Raw genomic sequence first — 18,622 nt, 5'->3', positions numbered from 1 at the left:
CCAGGAGAGCAATCACATTTGATTTCTCAGATCTTTGTATTATTCCCGCAACAACAGAGAGCAGACCACAGTCTCATCCATGGGGCTGGTTGCAGTGGCCGTTTTCCTGTTAAATTCTGTTCATGTAAAAAATAGATAGGATGTTTTTAAAAAGTAGGGATTAATGAAAGGAGGCAGAAAAGATATTCCAGAGCATAGAAATTTCCACTTCCATTTTGACAGTTATATAAAATCACAATCATAACTTAGCTCAGTGGTAAACCAGATTAGGAAAGGTCGAACAGAATGTCTGCAGGGCCAATGAAGGGAAAGGGGGGACACGCTCAACGGCACAACATCTCTTCCGAGACTTGCCAAGCCCCTTCCATGGCCTTCAGCAGGGTCCCTGCTATGGCTTGACTTTTTCTTTACTACTTGTGATTAAAAATATAAACAAGAGGCTGGCATGTGGAAAGCAACTGTCCCCTGTATTCCCAAAAGTATATTTAAGTATTCTTAGAAAGCAGCATCATGAGATGAAAAACTGGTTAAATAACATGAAAGTGGCAATGGGGAAGGGGGGGAGCTGTTTGTATGATGGAGGAAAGCAAATAGTGGGGACTCCAAACCAAATACTTGGGCCAGCTATTTAACTTAATCTCATAAATGTCCTGGAGTCCCAGATGCACAGCAAAAGAGCCTTGATGGTAAATGAGAAAATGAGACTAGATAATTCAGGAGAAAACCAGAGCAGATTGCAAAGAATGTCAGAAGGATGTCTTCAAAGGGACTGATCAAGGATTAAAACGGCAAATGTGATTCCATGTAAATTAATGTAAACTAGCCCATATAGAACCCAAACTTCCTGACTTCATATGAATGGAATAGCTCTACTCTAGAAGTGACCAGAAAAGACCTGTTGGGGCTTCAGCAGAAGAATCATTCAATGACATTGTTAACCCAGGTGTGGGAGAAGGAGAAGGAGAAGGAGAAGGAGAAGGAGAAGGAGAAGGAGAAGGAGAAGGAGAAGGAGAAGGAGAAGGAGAAGGAGAAGGAGAAGGAAATTCCATGCTGGGACTCATTGGAAAAGAGATTGAAAATAAAACTGTTAGTATCCCAATGGTTTTACACCAGTCTATGATGCAGCCACACTGGAAAACTGTGGACAACTCTCCAACTAGGTATCATATTTTAACTTACATTTGTCTAGCTAGAAAACATGCAGGTCTTGATTAATATTGAGGTATTTTAAGAAACAAGGACAACCAGGTCCATGGGGATGTAATTATGGTTTATAAAAAAATTAGACTGCTTGAGGATGGAGAACATTTTCTCTTCATTTACAATATTTAAAACATCAGAAAATCCCTGAGACTGGATCAGGCCTGATGTCACAAAAGTTGCATCTGAAAAGTTCATGGAGACACTGGGGAGGTGCGGGGGGGAGTAATGCATAAAATAATGCAAGTGGTTTCTGATGTGGCACCAATATGTACAGTATGTACAATATTTTGCTGGCCAAATTATTGTGAAATCATCAGATCATGAGATTTTGGCATTCTCACCTCAAATCCCTCAAGATTTCAGTTGGAAACATTGGGCCTTTTCCTTTGTTTTTTAATTAAAATTGATTTGACTTGGAAATCCTATGAATATTATCTCTGGAGTCATGTGTGGTATGGTGCTTATTGGCACTACATTTTGACAACTGGCCAAAGTCACGCCCATCTTCTGATGATGATTAATATAATAGAAAAGTCTACCAAAGAAACTCACAGAGACCAAGGCAGCTGCTTCCCCTCCTTATCGGTTGCAGGGCTCCAATATTTGGGCTCCCTCTTGGGATGGTTTTCTCAGCTTGGATGAGAAAAGAGGGCACTGGGATAATTAACGGAAGAGAAGGGTCCAGTTATGGTGGCTTCACGCTGCCACCGGCCTATGAGGAGTCCCTTTAGGTATCAGCCGCTGGGAAGCAGCAGGAGAGGGCTCTTTCATGCCCCGCTCACAGGTTCACCGTAGCTTCGGGTAGCCACCAGAAGGAGAAGGACAACGTGCTTCGTGGCCTCTGGTTGGCTCCTGCTCAGCAGCTCCTCTGCTCTGAGTGCATTTCAGACACCTCCCTGGGAAGCGCATTAGGGCCACTCAGGTTGCTAAAAAAGGTGACGCGCATGACACCTCAAAGTGTGATTCCCTTTCTTTCCCCCAATTCCCACTGTGCTTGCTTACAGTTTCTCATCTGTGAAAAGCTTCTGCCTCAGCAGCCTGCCAGCTCTCATTACCTGGCAGGCAGGAGAACGCGCTGGTGACACTTTGCTTTAGGCTGATAACAGGATGCACCTGGTACATTGTTTCAGTTCCTGCCTCCCAATACTCGATATGGCTGGGCTGGTGGTGAGCACCCCTTCTTTTTAGCAGCAAGGCTGCAGGATATCAAGGAAGCCGCCCATGAAACCTGGGTGCCTGGTGAAATCCAGAGGATTCTTCTGCTCTGCGTGCAATCACAAGGAGTCTCTGCTGCGTCTAGAACGTGAGCGCAAGGCGCGCTCAGAACTGCAGGAGGAGGAGGAGGAGGGACGCAAGCAGCCTGGCGGCTTGGGAGACTAAGAGCTCTGAAATTGCAGGCTCCAATTTGTGGCCACCAAGTTTCTTTGCTTGCTCTGGTCCTCTCCAATTCAATTCAAACCATCTTTCCTTCCTTTGATGATGGCTTTTTTAATGAATCCTTTCCAGCCATCAAAGGGAACAAAGAGATTGGGAGAGACCTTCCCTTTTTGATTTCTTGCCCTATCCTTGATTTGTTAATGTCACAAAGATCTTATCCAAAATCCTGGTCTGGTCAGTTTCACTGGTTCTTAGTTCCACCATGCCAACAGCAACCTGTGTTTATTCAAATAACTTCAGCAGGATTGAGTTGTGCGTAATCAAGAAGTTTGCCTTTGCTATCGCAGCAGTCTAAATTGTGTCTGCCATGGCATACTCTTATTCTTCGCAGACGGATTTCTGTGATGTGACGGAGTGTTCACCTTCTAGCCATTTAAGGTGAAGAGGTCGGCAACAGAACATTAATGGAACGCCATTTCTTCGAGGAATGTGCAAGGTCAGCTTGGCCAGGAGGAACTGACCCGGGCCTGGAGCCTAGGGACAAGAAGCCCCTAGGTTAGTCCCGTGAGCCAAAGAAGGTGGGCAGAGTATGGAAGGGACCAGCATCATGACTGGGAATTAGGGGCAGCAAGAGGACAGCATTGGAGGGACGAGCAAGGCTGTGTGTGTTAAGAAAGGACAACCTCCTTCCGTGCTTCTCCAGGTTGAAGGAGCAACATGAAAGAGGGCATTCAGAGTGGCATGTGGAAGTCCGTGAGGCCCAGGCAGGAAGGGGAAAGAAGTATTGCTTTGCAGAAAGGTAGAGCAGCAAGTCCTCTGAGTTCATGGATGGTGTAACTGGGCAATGAAGCAACTACATTCTCCATAATTAGTGCACTGCCCGTTGTTTTCGTAGAGCCACCTTCCCAGCTAAAGCTCAATGGTTCCCCGAAGGCCACTTGCAGCAAGCCAAGCCCCCTTGGGGAGAAATCCTCTGCTCTCTTGCTTTCCCCACTCTCTCACACACACCCATCCCCCCCCCCCCAGGCAATCACTGCTGGGAGAAAAGTGGGGGGCTGCTCTTTGGCAGAGCAACATGGGGAGACTGACTGCTCATGGGTGAAGACCAGCCCTGTCAGGGGTTAGAGTTAGGATTAGGGTTAGGTGGAGGCAGCTTCAGTGAAGGGGTGGCACGCAGAGCAAAGGGTATGTTCCTATTCACCTCCTGCTTTTCCCCTGTAAAGCTCTCCCCCCTCACCACATCCTTCTTTGTCCTCCACTTCAGCCACCTTCTTCCACTCTAAATCAGGTTTCCTGGGCATGTGGGAGCCAGCCACAGAGCTGGGCGAAGTGAGTGCAGAACGTTGGATGCCAAGAGGACAGGGTTGGAAAAGCAACCTCTGCTCAAGTACAGTTTGTGGCTTGCAGTTCAAGACAGACATGACCTGGAAGTGACTTTAGTCCTTTTCTATTGCTTGTATATATTATATTGATTTGGGGTATTATGATAGCAGGATCAGACTTTCAGTCGCCCTAACATCCACAAAAACAGCTGGGATCACAGCACCCTGCATCCAGGACTGAGGGCCTGTCTCCTGGAGGAAAGAGTAGGGAAGCAGCACCATCTAGTGATCACACGCAGGAAGGATGCCCAGGGGCATTTCCAGAGCCAGCCCAGGGAGAATCAGCCTTGCTTCTAGTTTGGGTTCTGGACATGAAGGGGAGTTGCAGCCCAGTCCCAAAAAGCTTTGAGGGGTCTCTGCCATCTGAACTGTCTTTAGGAGCGTATTCTGAAAACAACCTGTGAAGACTTCCCCGTTTTATGGAGGATTGGTTCCTAAATAAAATATTACAAGAGAGCCAGTGTGGTGCAGTGGATACGGCACCAAGCTCGAAACCGGGAGACGGTGAGTTCTAGTCCCACCTAGGCACGAAGCCAGCTGGGTGACCTCGGGCCAGTCACTCTCCCTCAGCCCTGGGAATCGGGCAATGGCAAGCCACTTCTGAAAAACCTTGCCAAGAAAACTGCAGGGACTTGTCCAGGCAGCCCCCAGGAGTCAACACTGACTTGAAAACACCAAAAAAAAAAAAAAATTACAAAGGTACATGTTTTATAATTTGACTGGTTTGATGCATCGTGCTAAGTTATGATTTGCTTAACATGGTTTATTCAATAAACTACACTCCCCTAATCCATAAAACATTATTTACTGGCTGGATTCATATAAGATGCCAAGTTATAAAAAAGAAAACCACATTGTGGCCTAAATCAGTGCATGAATGGGTGGCTTGTGGGTGAAAACATGTACTCCAGGTACTGGCTCTGCACTTCTTGCTACATCTTCTTTTATGCATGTAGTGGTGCTTTAAATAACAGCCGGGATGCCGTAAAACTTTTGTTCAGGGGAAGGAACCATTTTGGCCTCCCCTGCTGAATCTGATCATCCAGGCTGAAAGGTGCTGAATTCCAGAGCATTTGGAGAGCTGCAGCGTCTCCATCCTTGCTCTTTCCTTTCTTCATCTCTAGAGGAAACTGGTCTTTTGAGCCTTTCTGCCTCACCCCAGAAGCAGGAACCGAAGTGGCCCCTGAGGTAATACACAATTCTATAGGCACATAAGGGAAAGGCTGTTAAAGAGAGCATCTTGCGGAGGAGAAAAGCACCCTGGTTTGTTTTTTGTTCTATTATTAAGGAGAGGCCAGTCTAAGACCAACATACCACCAAAAGATCTACCCTAGAGCCCACTCAGAGAGCCTTTCCCATGGGAGATGGGGGCTCCACCTTTCTAAGATGACCACCTTTCCATGTACCAGCTAAAGTTCAAAATGCGGCTGAAAGGGCAGGAAAAGGAGGGAATTGTTACACCCTGGAAAACCAGCAGCATCTGGTGATATATGATGGGAAGAAGTTTGTTGCAAGTCTTCTTCACAACTCCTTGATGAGAAGTTAGAGCCACATTTCTCGCTGCTTGAAGCCACATCAGTTGTGGCTATGCTGCAACAGTGGAATCACCACTGCATGCCTTACTTCTTCTTTGGAGGTTTCTACTGATGTGGGTAACCAGGAGAAACAGTTGTCCCCCCCCCCAACACCCAAAAGCTGCCTCTTCTTCCTGGTTAGGGCCACGTGTGTCATCAGCCCATGTTTTTCTGAGAAACAAAAGTGCCCCAAACTTCCTTGTTCTGAATTAACATTTGAAAAGCAGTTATTAGCAAACCCTAAGGGAAGGGTCCTTCAGGGCTGGGCCAAGGATAGGTAGTCCTCGTCGTAGTATTACAAGTCCTTTCTTCATTTTCTTTTTCAAATGACAATTGGAAACTCGTGGTCTTTAATTAATCAGTCTAAACTTCTTGAAGTTCTATAAAGTCCAACTTTAAGGAGAACTTTAGAAGTTTAATCAGACGTGATGAATTGCTTTTTATGACTAACAGCTGGGAAGCCACAGCAGAGTTTTCCAGAAGGATGTTGTGGACTATAGTGTGATGCAAGATGCTGGTCCTGGCATCATTGGTAGGGTATTAGAAAATTTGGATTTGGACAGAATCATCAGTGTCTGGCTTAGGGCCTGGCTTCTGCTTGTCAAAAACACTCAGGGGTGAAAATCCAAAGTTCTGTTAGAGAATTGTACAGGATTTGTTATTTTATTTCAAGAGGTGTGACAATGCAGCATCATTCCCACACAAAAACAGTTTTTCTTATTTCCAACTTCTGTCACACTGTTGAGGACATGGATCAGCCTTTAGATGTGCCAGTTTTACTCTGCAGAGGACTATCACTTTGCTTCAGCTCGAAAACAAACTAAAAATGGCTCTTGTATTCATGATAAGCATCCTCTGATTAACACAAATGTTCATAACAGGGGAAGCCATCACATTTATCTCCTGCCCATGATATCCAGCTGGAAGTAGAATGATGGTCTAGCTGGACAGGGGTCTGGTCCATGAAAACAATTTATAGCTCCTCTTATAAAATTCTTTGTCAGTTTTAATACAAAAGTTACTCTGAATGGGAAATGCAGCTTACTTTGCTAACATATCCAGCGATCACAGAATTCTATTTTCCTTCTCTCCAATCTTTTCATTCATAATGCTATGTGCTGATGTGCTGATGAAAACACTTAATTACAATCAGAACACATCACTGAAAGAGAGGCTTTTGGGAAGATTGCTGCGAAGAGAAAGTTGTTGCCTCTTAACAATCCCAAAGCATCTGTCTCCTCCATTCAGCGGTACTGCTAGGCCTTTAACACTGTATTCTGAAATGTAATGGCTGGCTCTGGCCACCTCCTCAGCCTGTTTTGCCCCATTCTAAGATTGGTCTTCTGCTCCTGGGCTGATGATCTTTGATTTGATTTCCATCTTCAAGGTTCACGTGGTGATTCTTCTGAAGCTGGAGCAGCAAATAGGGGGTTTCCCATTGGCAGGAACTCACCTCCTCCTGCCTCGCAGAGGAGCATGGAAATCCCTCGGGGGCTGGAAGGCTGAAGCCACTGGCTGTGTGGAAGCCCCCTCTGGGTGCACATTCTCCGTACCATTTTCTGGGCTTGCGCTCTTTCTTTCTGCACATCATTTCTTGTGCTGCAAATAACAATGAGGCAGTTTGATGAAGGGTTGATATCCTCTGAATAAATAAAATAAGCCATGTCTGTTCATCTAAAGGCCAGGATAGAGCAAATATATTGTTTCATCTGATGCAGACAAAGGTCATTACTTTTGCTGTTGACTGAGGAAGGACTGCCATTAAAGATGAAAGCTGTGGCCAAGTGACCTTTTACATTTCATGTTTTCAAAGGCACAGCCTCCCAAGGAGAGGCTCTGTGAGAATTTCTGAGGAACGAGATCAACTGGCAAAAATAAGGCTAGAACTATTCTTTCTGCATTTTATTCTGCTATTCCTGTCTCTTAAGAAAAGCCAACTGCGTTATATCAAGCTGTTCCAGGTTGTGGATCCCCTTTGATAGAACATCACCAAAACAATGATGATGACAATGATGATATATGTCTTGGTTGAAACAATATTACTCTTAGCTGTTGCTTGGAACATTAAGCTTCCAATTGCTGGTTTCTATTAAGAGTTCACATAAATATGTATTTTCTTTGGAAGATCCTGATTGTTGCATCTGTTCTTAGAGTGATTGTCTGTAATTCACGGAAGAAGGAGGCAACAGTGTTGTGTGTGTGTGTGTGTGTGTGTGGTGTTTCTTTGATCTGACACTTCCCTACAGTTGGTCCCTTGAAGCTTCTTCCCACAGAGATGGACGATGCATATCACCATAGTTACAGGGAAAAAAAACTTGTTTTTTTCTGTAAGGAGCTGCAAGAAATTGCATCACTTTCTAAGCTCAGACCCATTACAAAACTGGCTCATTTCTGTCCGACTACCATTTATCTGACATTAGCCAAGACAAAATGTGGAGACCAGAAAGGGATAGGATGCAATGTGAGACATAGTGGATTTTGCAGAAAAAATATGCCTAATTTGATGGATCTGTTTTTAAGAAATGGCTTTGCAAAGCCTAAAACTATCTATCATCAGGAGCTTTTCAAACACCTGAAATGCATATTTTGACCTTGGAATGTGAGACGTTGCCGATTGTTTAAGCTTATTGGCATCTCTTGATTACCTTGTACCAGTTCGGAAATTGATTGCAATGCTTGAATACCCTTGTTTTGTTTGGGGAGAAGATTTGGAGCACGTTGTATTCTGTGGTTTCAGTGCCACATCCTGACTTTAGGAGTTTAAGGCTGAGCAGGAGGGAGTAAGCGTATTGATGTACATGAATACAGCCTCATTTTTCCTTTTCATCGTCAGATGAGGAAGTTAATACTTTCTGCCAGCTTTTACCACAACATTATACCAAGGTTTTCCCATCCAAAATACGGGGATTCTGACCTGGCAGGTTTGGGGCTGGACTGGCTCACTGAGGATCCAAATGGGCCTGCGCTTCAAGAGTAGGATGGACTAGTCCATACCTGTCCCCGGCCCCGTTAGCCAAGCAGCTGGAGGAGGAAAGCAGTGATTCGTTCAGGAACTGTGGCTGGAGGGAAATGGTGTGACTTTCACCCCCAAAACTGCTTGACATCCCTGAAGAGGAAACTCCTGTTTTGTGGGGAGGGGAGCAATCTGAAGCAGAGCCAAGAGAAAGGGTCAACTGACAGATCATGGCCCATGTCTCCATCACATGCCTCCTAGCAACATTATGTTAAATGCCTCTGCAAAATGGATACACTGAATCCATTTTAGATATCTGTATTTATTTAAAAGGAAGATTGTAGCTTGGTGTGGCTTTTGGGGAAACTTCAATTACTATATTCAAGTGTGTCTAAATCCAACTGGCTTGATTGGGAAACACACACACCAAGCCCACAACCTTCAGTGGTGATGGTGGCTTAGTAGTACCTACAACCAGCTGTGGTCATGGAGGAATACATTTCCCAAATGGAGAAGGCCTTTGACCCATGTGTTCTTCAGCTGTGGGGCTTGCAACAGGTTTTCTGTTATGGGAAGTGACTCATGCTGCCTTGTTGGGAACCTTGTAAGAAACCTCTTGCCAACTCCATGTTCCAGTTAGCATGTTCTGTGGTCTCGTGGGGTATCTTCCGTTCACTCTTGCCCCACAGTTGACTTCAGAGCCTATGTAGCCTCACTCACATCTTGAACGCCCTTCGTGGCCTAGTGCGATGCCTCAGAACAAACCAGTGTGCTTTGATGGAAAGGATTTTCTTTTGTGCTACGGAGACATATTTTTAAGGGGAAAACACAGGGGGATTGTCTTCAGCAAGAGAGACTTTTTCAGTTAACTACCAATGAAGAGTCGGACACGACTTAACGACTGAACAACAACCAACGTGACTCCAAAATGCATTTAAAGTGATGACTCTTCTTCCCAGGCCACACATCTCATGCTTTTCTCCAGCACACTCACACACATCTGGCCACTGCAAAGAACACAAAGGCGGAATTTGCTAAGGGGTATTGAGGCATTGTTGCTTATTATGGGTGGCGCTGGAATATTTAATAAACATAACCTCAGATAAATGTATTTTTAATTCTGATGGAATGTTATTTCTGGAAATTTCTGGAAAGGGAATTGTACTTCATGTAACATTGAGTTGTTCCTGATCTCTGTGGTCTGATCTCTCCATCTGTTCCTGACCAAAACCTACAGTTCTTTCAAGGACCCTCCAGAGATCTTCTTGATGTCATCCATCCACTTCATCCCTTTTCTTCTATTTCTCGTAGTTTTGCCAAGCATTTAAAAGTAATTTCTTTTAACTGATTATCTGTTTGCATCACACTCTTATGTATTCTTCTTGCAGTCTATGATTTTCTGGTTCTCTGGAGGATGAAGAGGGACTGATGGGATCACAGTTAAATTGGTTTGTTCAATAAAACACTTAAAAGACACAAACAATATTTATTTATTTAACATACTTCTATGCTGCCATAAGCAAAATGACTCTCAGTGGCTTAAGTGGGAAAAAAATACATTTTAAAGCATACACAAAACATAAATACACAACAATGCAATGACATAAAAATGAATGAAAAAATAATAGATGGCAACATCAAATCAGGGAAAGGTTCTGAAGTAGCTCTTGAAATATGGGAAACAATAGTGGTATTATACAGGTGGCTTGGATAAAAAAATGTTTCTCTTCATGGAAGAAGCTTGAGGGATACTTTAAAGGAGCAAACTAGCTTTTATTTAAAATGTATCAAGCCTAATATTTTCTGTGAGTTGCCCCCCCACACACCACAAATTAAGAGAACGGGGATAGTTTTAAATCCTAGGGCTCCTCGTGAGAAAGAGAACCAGGTCGGGGGAGCTACAGAAGAGTAGATGGGGAGGGAGCCAAGAGGGTGAGTAGAGAGAGAGGCTTGGTTAGATGTTGTCCTACCAGGTCAAATGTATGTGAAAACCGAGCAGGGGAGAGTCAGGCTGGAGCTGTGTGGAACATAACGGACTCCACAGGGATTAGTGGGGGCTGCCTTGGTGGGGCAAGGATGTCTGGAGAAGGTCTGAGGGGGTAGAGAATTGGAGGGTAACAGCGTTCCACTGAGGGAGCCATTTCATGCCAACGCCCTCATTGGCCAGATTGCTGAAAGCAAACACAGGTCTGTGTGTATGAGTCACGGATGAGCAAACAGACCTGATGTGTATTTCTGAGGGTGGTGATGTCAGGTTTTGGATCATCCATCCATCACAATCCCAGGGTAGGGAAGATGATTGATTGATTGATTGATTGATTGATTGATTGATTATGTGCCATCTAGTTGGTGTCGACTCTTAGCAATCACATAGATAGATTTTTCTCCATGATGATCTGTCCCTAACTTTCAGGTCCTCTGGGCACCCATCACCAGTGGGTCCATCCCCCTTGCCGCTGGTCTTCCTCTTCTCTTTCCTTCCAGGTTTCCCAGCATCAGAGCCTTCTCCACAGATGGGTGGGTTCTGTTTGTTGTTGTTTTTTTAATATGATTCTTATTGAAACTTTTAAAAAAGAAGATAAAAACAAATACAAACTAATGTAAGGAAAGGAAGAAAAAAGAAAAAGAAAGACAGCAAAGAGAAAGCAAAAAGTGCAAGGGAAAGAAAAAAAAGTTTAAAAAAAATAGAAAAGAAAGAACATACAAAGTGGATTCCGATATTCTTCACAGCAGTTATATTTTAACCTCTCTCTCTAAAAATTACATCATAATAATCTATCCTGTCGAATCATCAAATGAATCACAAGTTCATTTTTTAAATTTTTGTGCAAAAAATGTAATCTACATAAGAGATTTTCAGTCACCAATAAATGTAGACAGTGTCTTTTCTCTAATTAAAGAAGTTAATTTATCCATCTCAGCAAGTCCTGTCAATTTCATCAACTCATAGTGACCACACAGATAGATTTTCTCCATGACAATCTGTCCCTAACCTGGTCTTTCAAGTCTTCTAATGGTGCACTCATTGCTGCCGTAACTGAGTTCATCCACCCTGCTGCTGATCATCGTCTTTCCTTCCACCTTTCCCAGCATTACAACCTTTATCAAATATTTAAATATTTATTTAAATAAACCAATATTATTTGGACATAATATGTCCAAAGTAGGATAATTTAAGCCTGATCATTTGTGCTTCGAGTGAGAACTCTGGGTTGATTTGTTCAATGATCCATTGATTTGTTTTCTTAGCTGTCCAGGGTATTCTCAGGAGTCTTCTTCAACACCAGATTTCAAAAAGATCAACTCTTTCTATCCTACTTCAAAGTCCATTGGGGAGGAATTTGACAATAATCAATTGGGGCAGATTGGTGGTTGCTAGGAGTCCTTTTTTGTAGGTCAGGGTTTTTGAATGCCTGTTTGTCATACTGGGTGATATGAAAAAGAAGGGTCCTATAGAGTGGAGCCACTTACCTTAAAGTATGGAATGATCCCATCCTGAGTCCCCGCACCTCATCTTGGATTGGCATGAAGTTCCCTTGGCCTTCAGTACTAAGGGACCTCAATCCCCATGCTGAGAAGGGCTTGGGAAGGCTCAGGAATTCATGGCAACCACACACTTGTCTTAGATTATCTCAAGTCCAAGCTTGCACAGGTGGCCATATGTTAGCTGTAGTATTCACCTAACCCTGGGTCAGGGTTAGCGTTAGCGTTAGTGTTAGCAGAGGACAAAAGAATTAGACCTTTGCTGTGATCAGATTACCCGCTGGTTTCAGCGGTCACAAGCACCTCTGCGAGATGGGAACAGGATCATCCATCCCAATGATCTGGCTGAATTCCAGGAGTGCATTCCACCTGATTTATAAATAACTCAAGGCGGTGAATATACCTCCTTCCTCCTCCTATTTTCCCCACAACAACCCAGTGAGGTGAGTTGGGCTGAGAGAGAGAGACTGGCCAAAATCATCCAGCCAGCTTTTCCAACTAAAATGGTTCACGCACACTCTGGCCTAGACTGCATGAGGAGGGTTGGTGAGTAAGGTAGTGCCTTGCAGAGTTATCTGGGATAGTGTTGATTCTGAGGAAGTGGATTGGATGATCTGAGGAATGAGTACAACCCGAAGTGTTCTTCTCATGCCTGGCCAGAAGGAGGTCAATACCTCCCTGGGGTTGGGGGAAAATTAGGGTTAAGGCAACTGTTACCCTCAACCTTATCACCTCTAGAATAGACTACTGCAATACGGTATACATGGGACTGCATTTGAAGACTACCTGGAAGCTGCCATTGGTATAAACTGCAGTGGCTCTCTGGTTGGGAGCCGTTAGCGGCAAAGAATTCCAGTCCTGCAGAGACTGCATTGGCAGTAAATGTTTGGATACAATTCAAAATGCTGGCTTTGACCCATAAAGCCGTTTATGGCTTGGTATCTAGGTTCTTCCAGGACCACTTCCTACGAGTGGAACTAATCTATCCATCTGGTATATTCATCTTGTCAGGATGGAAATAAATTGATTAACTAAATTAATCTTAGAATATAATAGATTTGAGATACAAAAATCACTTTTTTTCCTCCATGGCCTCTACATCACATTCCAGAAAACTCCAAGAAACGTATTTTCAGTAGAACCTGTGACAATAGAAGAAGGTAAGAATTCGAGCTCTATGTTCTTTGGATTGATGTTATTCAGGAAATTTATTTGGACAGTGGATAGCCAAGGTTTTCTTTAAATAAACTGAGAGAAAGGTGGCTTTATCTTACAAAAATATCATTGGGGTAATATTTTATCAGCCACCTGTTTGTAGAATGAAACACAGTTGAATATTTATGGGGTCTTATGGGCTCAGTTGGAAAGCTGTTGTTTCTATTTCCTTTGCAATCATGGCAAGTGGTTGGAACAACATATTGTAGACAATTTGCAGGAATGTGACTGGTGAGAAATTTTGGGGCCATATTGGGATGTAGGTGGAGTTTTGATAATGAGACTCATGAATATATAACTCTTTGGAAAAATTCTACTTTGAAAATTGGTGGTAAATCTATTGGAAAGTTTGGAAGGATGACCTCAGCCTTTCACTGCATTCCAAAAAGTAGCAAGTAGGGCCAGGAAAAAACTATATTTGGTTTTATTTACATTTACATTGTTATGAAAATTAAGTACAGACTTCATTACTTCAGCCAAAGATTTAATCATTTTTCCCTTCTGTCACATTAAATATTGTCAAGAACTTTTGGACTCCTCTGAGGGTTGTACTCAAGACTCGGAGAGATTGTCCATGGCCTCTACATCACACCCTCAAGAGATTAACATTGCCCACAAAAGCCATTAAATTTCTGTAAGCATTATATCTCATTATGCCGGAAAAAAAGTTTTGAGCACATTTTAAAAATCAGAGTTAAAAGAATATACCTCAAAAATCTCTACAGCAATTTCTATGAATCATTATGTCCCAGGATAAGTAGGAGTAGAGGAGTTCTAGAGTGACTTGGAGCAGATCAGATCAATGGAGTCCATGGTTTCTGTACACCCCTAAATTTCAAAGGTAATCAGTGAGTGAGGTAGGGTTTTAGACTACTAGACTGAGATTCAGGTTGGGCCTGGAAATTGACTGATTCTGCCCTTCAGGTTCCTGGGTATTTCTCCTCCAATGATGTTGAAGGTCCCATGTAGAACCTCAACTCACAGAAATCTCTCTGTGAAATTATGGAAAAGAAAGCACCTGAAAATTTTCTGCATGTGCGTTCTTTTTTCAGTTTGGCAATAGTTAGGGGCAACAGTTAGCCCATTTCTCCAGCATTCTGTTCTGCTGCCTGTTTTTTGTTTTTTCCCCCGCTTCAATGAAAGATGGTTATAAGAGAGATTGGCTCAAAGTCTGGTGTATCTGCTCCTATAAAAATCTGATCCATGGAACCCTGGATCCATGATATTTTGGGAAGAATATGATTCCGCGTAAATGACCATCCAAAAGTACTGTCTGTCCTGAAGTTCTTATATGAGGCCTGACTCTTCCCTGGCCAGGGCACCAGATGACTGTATGTCTAGCCCAGAGGAGTGATCAGTGAGGACTAGCTTCTTTTCTCACAGAGGAAACCATTCCTGCCTGCAATGAGCATACCACCAAATTATGTAACAAACACCCTCTTACTCAGGAAGTGACACTATTTGTCAGTAGTGTGGAATTGGGCAATAGGCTTGTTTTCACAATCACGCCCCATCCCAACGAAAGAAACATCTGCTCTGAGGCCCTTACGAGAGGCAGGGCAGACAAAATAAAGTAGACGGGGCTCTGTCCCCTCTCTGCACCCCTCCAAACTGTAAACTGGGCTCTCCTTCAGTCTGAGCACAACTGTCCCCGTGTGCTTGCCCAGGAGGGGGAGAACCTCTTCGGCCCTCCTCTCTGACCTCCGCAGCCACGGTGGCTTTGGCCCGTCCCTGTCACGGCAGGCCTTCTGCCTTCCCCCCTTCTGCCAAGGGGCAGGTTTGCATCTTCCCTCTGAGTGGCAGCTTTGGGTTCTTCAGTGAGGGCATGAGGGGCTGAATTCACACAACATACTCAACCGGGTTCCTGAATTAACCCTTTTTCTAGAGCGAGACACAGCACTCGGGGCCATTAGTTTAGCCGGAGGGACCAGATTCACCCAACATCTAAGAGAGAGAAAAACCTTTCCAGTTAACACAAACAGAGCCGGCGTAATGCGCAAATGCCTCAGGTGGATCCAGACCTGTCCTGGTTGAGTGTGTTGCGTGAACCCAACCAAGTTATCTATCACATTTTTAATCTCTGCCAAATATTGGACTTTTTTTAAAGGGGAAAAGGACGACTCTAACCCATCCTGAACGCCAGACACGTGGCACCCACCCGCACGTGGCTCTCACAATTTCTGAGCAGGCCCAGCGTGTGGGGGCAACAAAGGTGTTGATTGCTCCACCGATGACGGCGACGCTGGGCCAGGCTCTATAAAAGCCTGGAGGGAGGGCAGCTGACGGAGGGCTGCCTCTCCTCGTCCCCCTGTGCAGTGCGTGTGCCCTGTGTGCGAGCTGGTCAGCCACAGAGTTCCTTCCTTCCTGAGAGTTGGGCAGATAAAAGCTTTGAGAAGCATTTTGCAATCACCTTGCTCAGAGGGAGAATAACGACAGCATTTTGTGTCGGGAGGATCATTTTTCTGCTAGGGGAAGTGGGGCAGCCCACTGGTGGATGAGTTCTCGAGTTCTGGAACCTGAGCTCGCCTAAGGTAAGGGCTGGGCATCCCGGCCTCTTTCATCTTCGCAGGGTCCTGTCGCATTACCTTACGTGCAGTGGCTGCATACAGCATGTAGCCATGTGCCGGCTAGCGTGTACGTCTGCCTTTTGCCTGCAGCTGCCCCCAAAGGGTGCCCAGGTTCAGGAGCTGCCCGATGGCAGGGGTTCAGCAGGGTCGCACCTGCTGGGGTGCCCAGCCACAGCCACAGCCACAGCCACAGCCACAGCCACAGCCACAGCCACGTTGGGATGTGGTGGTGGGGCTGCATGCCAGGCAGCCAGATTGTAACTAAAATGGCTGCGAAGGGGCAGCCTGGAAGGAGGTCTTGCAAGATCACCAAACCCAGGCAGACCATTGAGGGACCTTGCATTGGTTCCAGCCTGGGGGCTACTGTTCCAAAGGCAGAACGGGGGTGGGGAGAGGCTAAATTTGACAGTGTTTTCAAGGGGGAGTGTGATGAAAAGTTGCTCTTGATCCTACGTGGAGAGATCCCAGTCATACTTCCAGACAGACAGACAGACCTTTTTCCAGGTCGCTCTAAGCTGGAAGGGCTGATCCTTCCAGTTAGCAGTCAAATTCCCATTACTTTTCTACTCAGCAACAGGGTAACCCAGTGGGCCATCTTCCCACTTCAAAATCCCAGCAACGTAGCATTCACTTTCAGGCAAAACGACAGCCCATCGCTTTGCTCCAGGAGTTCAGCTTCTTCCCTCCAAGGTAGCCCGTGTCCAGCCTGTGTTCCCAGGAGGTTGCAGCTCATCAGCTCGTAATGGGGTTGCATCAGGTCGCCTACAGCTGGCAAAGGCCAGCCACTGATCCACCCTCCATCCTCTCTTGCAGCATGGCTGGCATTTTCATAGCAGCCTCCGTGCCAGATATCAGCCCCTTACAATGGCCATGATGCATCCATGCAGCAAGTGTGCCAGGCAGGTGCAGGGCGAGCTGCCCCTTGTGAAACATGCCACAGAGCAGTGCTCTGATCCAGTCCACCCATTTGCCTGTGGTTCAGGTTCCCATGATACATGTGCACACCTCCTCTGGCTGGAAGCTTTCTTGGGGCCTGGGCTGCCTTGAATTCACGTTTCACACCTCAAGCACTGATGGGGGAAGAGACCCTTCCCTTCCTTGCACGCAAATGCTGCCAGTCACCCACCCAGTGCATCATGAGCCCCCTTCTAGTCACCATAGTGCAACAGTCCTGCAGCTGCTGAAGAACCTCATCATGGGGGAGCGATCCAAGACATCGTTCCCAACCTCCCACTGAGGCCATATTTTGGTAACGACTGATTGATTTACTTAATTAACATTTGTATTTCCAATGGAAAGCAGCTTGAAATGTCCAGTGCCGCATATACACATGGAGATACACATAACAGGAGGTATACCAAACTTCAGTTCCTCTATTGTGGCCCTTCTGTCAGACTCTCCCGTCACATTTCCTTATTTATCTTTAATGAACACTTTAAATTAGTTCTGCCCTAGGTGCAATCTGATTGCTTCACTGACTATTCAGTCAGCATCGCAGTCAGGTGACTCCAGGGGGGGAGATCAGTTGGCACCTATTAGCCCCTTTAGGTGCTGGTTTCTCTCAACCCACATCTCTGAGCCCCGTCTGCGGATCCATTCTGCTCTGGGCAGTGGGAGAGGCCAGTCTTTCTGATTTGGTTCATCCCTGAAACATGCCTCAAACAGCCCAGATCTCTGAGATGATCACCAAGCTGACAACGTGACGATCCACAGAGATAAAGGCAAAATCCTGCATTCAGTGGGAAGACTCAGCCCAGGTGTATAGGATAGGTGACACCTAGCTTGGCACCAGATCATGTCAAAGGATTGGAGAGCTTTTAAGAGGCCATAAGCTAAACACGAGCCTGCCGTGTGAAGTTATGGTACAGTAGTATGTATTCTGCTTGGTCTTTCCCTGGAGGGTTCATTATAGCTTTAGGGGCTACATGTTGATGCCAAAAAGCTGGAAAACATTCAGACAAGAAGGATCAAGGCTTAAATATAGTGTCACGAAGAAAAGCTGGCAGAGTTGGATACGTTTAGCCTAGAGTAGAGATCGTTCTGTGACTATATTAAAGTCCTTGTTCACTCACTAAAGACACACAGCATGGAAAGCATTTGTTTTCTGATGCTCCAGAGAGAAGTACTCAAACAAACAGGCCCAAATTACAAGAAAGGAGATTTCAATAAAACATCACAAAAGTGTCACAGCAGAAGAAACAAAGGTGAACGGCCACTTCTGAGTTCTGAGGCCATTCTGCTCATCGCCCTCCAGGAATAAATCTTTAAAAGCTGGGAAGGCAGCAGGGATGAGATTTCATTTGCTTAAATTAAAAGCGGTTAAGAAACCAACCCCCTTTCTACATACTTGACATTCTTTTGTTGATCTCAAGAAATGTAGATATCATGGGCATTAATAAATTTAACAGTGCTCTTGGTTTTTGATAAAACTCTGAATAAAATGATTCACTGTTCCCTTTTTACTAAACTTTACAGGAAATCTTATGCTTTGCTTTCTGTTTTCTCTCTATCAGTATTTATAAGCAAAAGGCTTAAGACTGATTAATGCTGAATTAGCGGGACGCTTCTTTTCCCATTACAGAAATGTTGCTGTTTAAAATACCTGAAATACTGAGGATTATCAAATGGCTTACAGTTTGATGGCTTACAGTCTGATTTGTAACGGCTTACAAATAATTTTTATTCTTTTGTTGCAAACCCCAGAATGCACAAGCACAAAATTAACAGTATGTTTAGCATACCTGAAACTTGACGCCACAGCCAAGAAGCCAAGGATGTTGTCAAGAAGGCGCCAATGCGCCTTTGTGTGATACAAAAGAGGATGAAATCCAAGCCTTTGCCACCTTCCTCTTTGAGGCCCCACAGTCA

The 18,622-nt window shown here is 44.7% G+C and overlaps 1 protein-coding gene across 1 annotated transcript in view; it reads left to right on the top strand.

Annotated features, from left to right (window-relative positions):
• The first annotated feature begins 2,424 nt into the window (after nt 1-2,424).
• Nucleotides 2,425-18,622, top strand: part of CSF3R (colony stimulating factor 3 receptor) — a 38,385-nt gene continuing 22,187 nt past the window's right edge. The window contains exon 1 of the mRNA XM_088153327.1: nt 2,425-2,554. Coding sequence (XP_088009453.1) covers nt 2,425-2,554 — 130 coding nt within the window. The remainder of the gene's footprint in view (nt 2,555-18,622) is intronic.

The sequence above is a fragment of the Python bivittatus genome, unplaced genomic scaffold (genome assembly GCF_059951505.1).
Source record: "Python bivittatus isolate LINGU-HERP-01145 unplaced genomic scaffold, Pbiv_v1 ctg000040_np1212, whole genome shotgun sequence".
Taxonomy (NCBI): Eukaryota; Metazoa; Chordata; class Lepidosauria; order Squamata; family Pythonidae; genus Python; species Python bivittatus.
This window is presented reverse-complemented; position numbering and strand designations above follow the sequence as displayed.